This window comes from Motacilla alba, chromosome 21 (assembly GCF_015832195.1).
Source record: "Motacilla alba alba isolate MOTALB_02 chromosome 21, Motacilla_alba_V1.0_pri, whole genome shotgun sequence".
In the NCBI taxonomy this organism is placed as follows: Eukaryota; Metazoa; Chordata; class Aves; order Passeriformes; family Motacillidae; genus Motacilla; species Motacilla alba.
Genome location: NC_052036.1, coordinates 1,628,488 through 1,637,187, shown reverse-complemented (window position 1 = coordinate 1,637,187; position 8,700 = coordinate 1,628,488). Strand labels below are relative to the sequence as shown.

The window sequence follows — 8,700 nt, the reverse complement described above, 5'->3', positions numbered from 1 at the left end:
CCGGAAGCGCCGCCATCTTGGCCGCAGCCCTCAGGGAGCCGTGAGGGAGCCCTGCCCTGCCCCGCCCCGCCCGCTCCGCCGCCATCGCGGCCCGGCCGCCGCCGCCCGCCCGCCTCCCTGCCGAGGCCGCGGCCAGGAGGGGCCGCCCGGGGCCTGGCGGCCGCGGAGAGGTGAGCGGGGCTGCGCCGGGAGCGGGCCGGGAGGGACGGGAGGGCCGCTCTCCTGTCTCACCCTCTCTGTGCCGTTCTCCTTCCCCCTCCGTTTTCCCCTGTCCTTCCGTCTTTCCCTTCTCTTTCAGTCCCTCCTTTCCTCGGCTGCTTTCCTGTCTCACCCTCTCTGTGCCGTTCTCCTTCCCCCTCCGTTTTCCCCTTTTCCATCTTTCCCTTCTCTCTCAGTCTCTCCTTTCTCGGCTGCTCTCCTGTCTCACCCTCTCTGAGCCGTTCTCCTTCTCCCTCCGTTTTCCCCTGTCCTTCCGTCTTTCCCTTCTCTTTCAGTCCCTCCTTTCCTCGGCTGCTCTCCTGTCTCACCCTCTCTGTGCCGTTCTCCTTCCCCCTCCGTTTTCCCCTGTCCTTCCGTCTTTCCCTTCTCTCTCAGTCCCTCCTTTCTTCGGCTGCTCTCCTGTCTCTGTCGTTCTCCTTCTCCCTCCGTTTTCCCCTCGTTCTCTCCCTTTTCCATTTTCCACTTCTCTTTCAGTCCCTCCTTTCCTCGGCCGCTCTCCTGTCTCACCCTCTCTGTGCCGTTCTCTTCCCTCCGTTTTCCCCTGCCCTTCCCTCTTTCCCTTCTCTCTCAGTCCCTCCTTTCTCGGCCGCTCTCCTGTCTCACCCTCTCTGTGCCGTTCTCCTTCTCCCTCCGTTTTCCTCTGTCCTTCCGTCTTTCCCTTCTCTCTCAGTCTCTCCTTTCCTCGGCTGCTCTCCTGTCTCCCCCTCTCTCTGCCGTTCTCCTTCTCCCTCCTTTCCCCCTCTCCCTCCTTTCTCCTTCTCCCCTCATTTTTCCATCTCCTGTTTTCCCCTCCCTTTTCCACCTTTCCCCTCTCTCAGTCCCTCCCTTCCTCTTTCCCTTTTCCTTCCCTCTCTGTTTCCTTTTTTCCTCCTCTCCCTCTTTCCCCCCCTTTTTCTCCCTTTTGTCCCTCATTTTTACCCTCTTTTCCCCCTTTGTCCCTCATTTTTACCCTCTTTTTCCCCTTTTTCTCCCCTTTGTCCCTCATTTTTACCCTCTTTTTCCCCCTTGTCCCTCATTTTTTCCCTCTTTCCCCCCTCTTTTTTCTCCCCCTCTTTTCCCATGGTTCTTGCTCGTTAAAAATCCAAATAATTGAATTTAAATCCAAATAATTGAATTTATATCTCAAATGCAACCTATAAAATAAAATCCCTTGGGTTTTTCATGCTTCTTGCTCCTTAAAAATCAAAATAATTCAATGTCTGTCTCACACACAGCCCATGAGTGGATTTTATAAGGACCTGGGGAAAGGATCTATGAAGCTCTGTGCTTATTAACATTGCATTAGTTAATTTTTATTAATTAGATGATGTTATTAAGATTCTCTGTGATTCTTTCCCCTTAAAACCCCAAATAATTAAGTTTACATCTCACACACAGCCAAAAAAGTGAAGTTTATAGGGTTTATAGGGATTTTATTTTATAGGGGCCTGGGAGGGCTCTGTGGAGCTCCGTGCTTATTAACCCTGTATTAGTTAATTTTTGTTAATTATATTATTAATATTCTCCGTGATTGTTTCTCCTTAAAACCCCAAATAATTCAGTGTACATCTCAGGGCCCATGAGTGGATTTTATAGGGTTTATAGGAGCTTTATTTTATAGGGGCCTGGGAGGGCTCTGTGGAGCTCCGTGCTTATTAACCCTGTATTAATTAATTTTTATTAATTATATTATTAATATTCTTTGTGATTCTTTCTCCTAAAACCCCAAATAATTCAATGTCCATCTCAGGGCCCATGAGTGGATTTTATAGGGACCTGGGGAGGGCTCTGTGGAGCTCTGTGCTTATTAACATTGTATTAATTAATTTTTATTAACTATATTATTATGGTTCTCTGTGATTGTTTCTCCTAAAACCCAAATAATTCAATTTACATCTCACAGCCAAAAAAGTGAATTTTACAGGGGCCCGGGAGGGCTCTGTGGAGCTCGGCGCCTCGCGTTGCTGAGCGCTAATGAGCGCTAATTGCAATTAAGGTGTTTGTGCCAGGATGAGCAGCAGCAGCAGCAAGAGGGCCCCCACCACAGCCACGCAGAGGCTGAAGCAGGATTACCTGAGGATCAAAAAGGACCCCGTGCCTTACATCTGTGCCGAGCCCCTGCCCTCCAACATCCTGGAGTGGTGCGGACGGGATTGGGAATGGGGATGGGATTAGGGAGGGGAAATGGGGGGAATGGGAATTGAGGATGGGAATGGGGATGGGAATTGGGGATGGAATTAGAGAGGGGAAATGGGGGGAGTGGGAATTGAGGATGGGAATGGGGATGGGAAATGGAGAGGGGAAATGGGGCTGGGAAATGGGGATGGAATTAGGGAGGGGAAATGGGGGGAGTGGGAATTGAGGATGGGAATGGGGATGGGAAATGGAGAGGGGAAATGGGGGGAATGGGAATTGAGGATGGGAATGGGGATGGGAATTGGGGATGGAATTAGAGAGGGGAAATGGGGGGAGTGGGAATTGAGGATGGGAATGGGGATGGAATTAGGGAGGGGAAATGGGGGGAGTGGGAATTGAGGATGGGAATGGGGATGGGAATTGGGGATGGAATTAGAGAGGGGAAATGGGGGGAGTGGGAATTGAGGATGGGAATGGGGATGGGAAATGGAGAGGGGGAATTGGGGGGAATGGGAATTGAGGATGGGAATGGGGATGGGAAATGGAGAGGGGGAATTGGGGCTGGGAAATGGGGATGGGAAATGGAGAGGGGGAATTGGGGAATGGGAATTGGGGCGGGGAAATGGGGATGGAATTAGGGAGGGGAATGGGAAATGGGGATAGGGAATGGGGATGGGGAATGGGGATGGGAAATGGGGATAGGGAATTGGGGAGGGGGAATTGGGGATGGGGGTGGGAATTGGGGAAGGGGAATTTGGGAGGCGGAAATGAGGAGGGGGAAATGGGGAGTGGGAATTGAGGATGGGAATAGAGTTGGGAATTGGGGATGAGAATTGAGGTGGGAATTGGGAGTGGTGATGGGGAGTGGGAAATGGGGAATGAGAGTAGGAATGAGAATTGAGGTGGGGAATGTGGGATGGGGAGGGAATTGGGAATGGGAGTGGGGATTGGGATGAGGATTGGGAATGGGAGTGGGAATGGGAACTGGGGTGGGGATTGGGATGAGGATTGGGAATTGGGGAGTGGGAATGGGAATTGGGGTGGGAAATGTGGGAAGGGGCGAGGAGTAGGAATGGGGATCGGAATTGGGGGTAGGAACTGGGGTGGGAACTGGGATGGGAATTGGGGATTGAGATGGGGTGGATTGATGATCCCCCTGGGAATTGGGGTGGTTTTTGGGATGTTTGTGTTTCCCAGTGTCCATTCCCCTCTCCTCCAGGCACTACGTGGTGCGAGGGCCGGAGCTGACCCCGTATGAAGGTAAATCCCTGCCTGGGGCCTGCTTGGAAATTCAGCAATTCCAGGGGGTGGGAGAGGCAAAATAACCCCACTGAAAAGAGCTCCAGAAACGGGGAGAGGGGTGAGGAGAGAGGGCTGCTGCTGGCCATCGTTCTTATCACGAGTGGGGATGATTTATTCCAGATAATTCAATATGTATTTAGTAATTGAAGTTTATTTAACTCATTTTGGGGTAGTTCAGGAGAAGGAACAAAGCAGGGGAATTGGGGATGGGAATTGGAATTGGGGTGGGAATTATGAATTAAATATTATTTATTTAAACCTTTTCTTTGCTCGTTTAGGAGAAGTAAAGTGGAGGAATTGAGGATGGGAATTATTAATTCAATGTAATCTTTTTAATCCATTTTTTGGGTAGTTTAGAAGAAGGAACAAAGCAGGGGAGTTGGGGATGGGAACTGGAATGGAGGATGGGAATTTTTTGGTAAATATAACTCATTTAACCCATTTCTTGCTGGCTCGCAGGTGGATATTACCACGGAAAATTAATATTCCCTCGAGAATTCCCTTTCAAGCCCCCCAGTATTTATATGATCACCCCCAATGGAAGGTTCAAGTGCAACACAAGGTAAGGACTCCTTCCCATCCCTCCAGCCATTCCCATTCCAGCCATTCCCATCCCAAATCCTGGACTCCTTCCCAGCATTCCAGCCATTCCCATTCCAGCCATTCCCATCCCAAATCCAGGACTCCTTCCCAGCATTCCAGCCATTCCCATCCCAACTCCAGGACCTTTCCCATCCCAGCCATTCCCATCCCAAATCCTGGACTCCTTCCCGGCATTCCAGCCTTTCCCGCCCCACATCCGGGACCCTTCCCGTCCCAAATCCAGGACACTTCCCATCCCTGCAGCCATTCCCACCCGAAATCCAGGACCCTTCCCATCCCTCCAGGACCATTCCCACCCCAACTCCAGGACCATTCCCACCCCAACTCCAGGACCTTTCCCACCCCAACTCCAGGACCTTTCCCATCCCTCCAGCCATTCCCTTCCCAACTCCAGGATCATTCCCACCCCAGCCCTTCCCGTCCCCGCAGCGTTCCCACGCCGAGTCCCCGTGTCCGTGTGTCCTTCGCAGGTTGTGTCTGTCCATCACGGATTTCCACCCGGACACCTGGAACCCGGCCTGGTCGGTGTCCACCATCCTGACGGGGCTGCTGAGCTTCATGGTGGAGAAAGGGCCCACCCTGGGCAGCATCGAGACCTCCGAGTTCACCGTGAGTCAGCGGGGAAAATTCCAGAACCTCTGGGACCTCCCGGGGGTGAAGCCTGCCTGGGATTCGGTTCCTTTTGCTGCCCTGGCTTTGATCGCACAGGCTCAACAAAATAATCAGTTGTGTTGATAAATCCTCACGGGTTTGATGGTTGAAGAGTTAAAACGTGGATTTTAGTGAGGAATCCTCACGGATTTGATGCTTGAAGAGTTAAAACGTGGATTTTAGTGAGGAATCCTCACGGATTTGATGTTTGGAGTGGTAAAACGTCAGTTTTAGTGAGGAATCCTCATGGATTTGATGCTTGACGTGTTAAAATGTGGATTTTAGTGAGGAATCCTCACGGATTTGATGTTTGAAGTGTTAAAACGTGGATTTTAGTGAAAAATCCTCCCAGATTTCATGTTTGAAGTGTTAAAACGTGGATTTTAGTGAGAAATCCTCACAGATTTGATGTTTAAAGTGTTAAAAAGATCGACTTTAGTGAGAAATCCTCACGGATTTGATGCTTGAAGTGTTAGAAACCATCTGGGAAGCTTTGGGACTTTGGGATATCTCAGGGGTGAAGCCTGGCTGGGATTTGGTTCCTCTTTCCAGCCCTTTTTCCTTGATCCCACAGCATCAAAAATCACCATCATTTATATCCATAACCATCACTTTTAGTGAAAAATCCTCCCTTTTAAGAGCTACAAACCGCTTGGGAAGCTTTGGGAATTTGGGATACCTTGGGCTTAAAGCTGGAATTTCCTTGACCCTGATCCAAAATCACCACAAATTGTGCCCGTAAATTTAATTTCAGCGAAAAATCCTCCCAGATTTGATGTTTTAGATGTTAAAAACCTCTCGATGTGAGGTTTGCGCCGTTCTGCTGGGAATCAGCTGTGGGGTGGATAGAAAGGGGTGGAATTTTCAAGGAGTTGCTGACAAAGCTGGTTTTTCTCCCCAGAAAAGGCAGCTGGCTGCACAGAGCTTAGCGTTTAATTTAAAAGATAAAGTCTTCTGCGAGCTCTTCCCTGAAGTGGTGGAGGTAAGGAAACCTTCATCCGTTAGTTGTGGCTCAGCTTCACACCTCCCTTGCTGCCTCTGCCCAGATTCCACTTTCCCATGAAGGAAATCAATGAAAATCACCCAAATCACCCCAATTCCATCGGATTTTCTGTTCCCCCATGCAGGAAACCAACCAAAACCACCCAAATCACCACAAATTCCACTTTCCCATGAAGGAAATCACCCAAATCACCCCAATTCCATTGGATTTTCTGTTCCCCCATGAAGGAACTCAACCAGAAACACCCAAATCACCACAAGGTTATCTTCCCCTTTACAGGAAACAAACCAAAACCCCCCAAATCACCCCAATCTCCATTGGATTTTCTGTTCCTTCATGAAGGAACTCAACCAAAACCCCCCAAATCACCATGAGTTTATCTTCCTCTCTACAGGAAACCAACCAAAAGCCCCCAAATCACCCCAATTTCCCTTCTCACCATTGAATTTTCTGTTCCCCCCTGCAGGAACTCAACCAAAAGCCCCCAATCACCCCAATTTCCCTTCTCACCGTTGAATTTTCTCCCCTTTCCCAGGAGATGAAGCAAAAGCAGAAAGCACAAGACGAGCTGAGCTCCAGACCTCCCTCTCTGCCCCTGCCCAAATTCCACTTTCCCCTGCAGGAAACCACCCAAAACCACCCAAATCACCCCAATTTCATCTTCCCCTCTACAGGAAACCTCCCAAAACCACCCAAATCACCCCAGTTTCCTCCTCCCTTTTTCCAAGAACTCAACCAAAAGCCCCCAAATCACCCCAATTTCTCCCTTCTCACCATTGAATTTTCTCCCCTTTTCCCAGGAAATGAAGCAAAAGCTAAAACCACAAACACCCAAATCACCCCAATTTCCATTGGATTTTCTGTTCCCCCCTGCAGGAACTCAACCAAAAGCCCCCAAATCACCCCAATTTCCTCCTCCCCTTTCCAGGAAATGAAGCAAGAACACCCAAACCACCCCAATTTCCTCCTCCCTTTTTCCAAGAACTCAACCAAAAGCCCCCAAATCACCCCAATTTCCCTTCTCACCACTGAATTTTCTGTTCCCCCCTGCAGGAACTCAACCAAAAGCCCCCAATCACCCCAATTTCCCTTCTCACCGTTGAATTTCCTCTCTCCTTTCCCAGGAGATGAAGCAAAAGCAGAAAGCCCAGGACGAGCTGAGCTCCAGACCTCCCTCTCTGCCTCTCCCCGACGTGGTGCCGGACGGGGACGCCCACTTTGGGCACAACGGGCACCCCCTGCTCCACGGGCACGTGGCCCTGGCGCCCGGGCACGCCGGGGGGCTGCAGCAGCCCCCCAGGAACCACGGACTCTTGGGGGGAGCCCTGGCGAACTTGTTTGTCATCGTGGGCTTCGCCGCCTTCGCCTACACAGTCAAGTACGTGCTGAGGAGCATAGCCCAGGAGTGAAATCCCTGCAGAGACCAAATGTGACCGGGGTTCGGGGCGATCGGGGCTCTTCGGGGGGGGGAATTTGGGGCTTTGGCCCTGCCTGGGTCGTGGTGGGGCTCGGGGAACCACTTTGGTTTGTAGAGTTCTCCTCCATCTGTGCTTTGAACATCGAAGATCTTCAGCAAACTTTGACTCCGATGAGTTTTCATTCAGGACGAGTGGGACTCTTTGGGGGGAAAAATTTGGGATTTTTGCCCTTCCTGGGTTGTCTTGGAATTTGGGGTTGGGAAGTCAAAAAGTTGTTGAGGAGCCACTTTGGTTTGTAGAGTTCTCCTCCATCTGTGATCTCAAAATTGAAGTTCTTCATCGAGTTTTGACTCCGTTGAGTTTTCATTCAGGATCAGTGGGACTCTTTGGAATGGAAAATTTGGGATTTTTGCTCTTTGGGTGGAAAATTTGGGATTTTTTGGCCCTTCCTGGCTTCTGGTGGGGCTTTGGGTTGAGAAATCCAAGCATTGTTAAGGAACCATTTTGGTTTGTAGAGTTCTCCTCCATCTATGGTTTGAACATTGAAGATCTTCATCAAGTTTTGAGTCCATTGAGTTTTCATTCAGGATCAGTGGGACTCTTTGGAGTGGGACTCTTTGGGTGGAAAATCTGGGGTTTTTGCTCTTTAGGTGGAAAATTTGGGATTTTTTGGCCCTTCCTGGCTTCTGGTGGGGCTTTGGGCTCTGCTCATCGTGGGCTTCGCCGCCTTTGCCTACACAGTCAAGTACGTGCTGAGGAGCATAGCCCAGGAGTGAAATCCCTGCAGAGACCAAACTTGACCGGGGTTCGGGGCGATCGGGGCTCTTCGGGGGGGGGAATTTGGGGCTTTGGCCCTGCCTGGGTCGTGGTGGGGCTCGGGGAACCACTTTGGTTTGTAGAGTTCTCCTCCATCTGTGCTTTGAACATCGAAGATCTTCAGCAAACTTTGACTCCGATGAGTTTTTCATTCAGGACGAGTGGGACTCTTTGGGGGGAAAAATTGGGATTTTTGCTCTTTGGGTGGAAAATTTGGGATTTTTTGGCCCTTCCTGGCTTCTGGTGGGGCTTTGGGTTGAGAAATCCAAGCATTGTTAAGGAACCATTTTGGTTTGTAGAGTTCTCCTCCATCTATGGTTTGAACATTGAAGATCTTCATCAAGTTTTGAGTCCATTGAGTTTTCATTCAGGATCAGTGGGACTCTTTGGAGTGGCACTTTTTGGGTGGAAAATCTGGGGTTTTTGCTCTTTAGGTGGAAAATTTGGGATTTTTGGCCCTTCCTGGCTTCCGGTGGGGCTTTGGGTTGAGAAATCCAAGCATTGTTGAGGAGCCACTTTGGTTTGTAGAGTTCTCCTCCATCTGTGATCTCAAAATTGAAGTTCTTCGTCAAG

The 8,700-nt window shown here is 50.0% G+C and overlaps 1 protein-coding gene across 3 annotated transcripts; it reads left to right on the top strand.

The window, feature by feature from the left end:
• Window position 1: 1 nt before the first annotated feature.
• UBE2J2 (ubiquitin conjugating enzyme E2 J2) lies at window positions 2-8,471 on the top strand. 3 transcript variants are annotated; one of them, XM_038159928.1, is made up of 7 exons: window positions 2-170; window positions 2,195-2,339; window positions 3,554-3,594; window positions 4,096-4,198; window positions 4,710-4,848; window positions 5,792-5,872; window positions 7,018-7,871. In XM_038159928.1, the coding sequence occupies exons 2-7, from the start codon at window positions 2,209-2,211 to the stop codon at window positions 7,300-7,302; spliced, it is 780 nt and encodes a 259-aa protein (XP_038015856.1). In that variant the 5' UTR covers window positions 2-170; window positions 2,195-2,208; the 3' UTR covers window positions 7,303-7,871. The 3 variants fall into 3 exon arrangements, with proteins under 3 accessions (XP_038015856.1, XP_038015858.1, XP_038015857.1); XM_038159930.1 differs by having other exon boundaries at window positions 35-170; window positions 2,102-2,339; window positions 7,018-8,471; XM_038159929.1 differs by having other exon boundaries at window positions 40-170; window positions 2,208-2,339; window positions 7,018-8,471.
• Window positions 8,472-8,700: the final 229 nt, after the last annotated feature.

Excerpts from the sequence above, each read along its gene's own strand:
- UBE2J2 (XM_038159930.1), top strand. The coding sequence starts at position 2,209 with ATGAGCAGCAGCAGCAGCAAGAGGGCCCCCACCACAGCCACGCAGAGG. Across the intron at positions 3,595-4,095 it reads GGAGCTGACCCCGTATGAAG|GTGGATATTACCACGGAAAA; the intron begins GTAAATCCCTGC and ends GCTGGCTCGCAG. Across the intron at positions 5,873-7,017 it reads TCTTCCCTGAAGTGGTGGAG|GAGATGAAGCAAAAGCAGAA; the intron begins GTAAGGAAACCT and ends CTCCTTTCCCAG.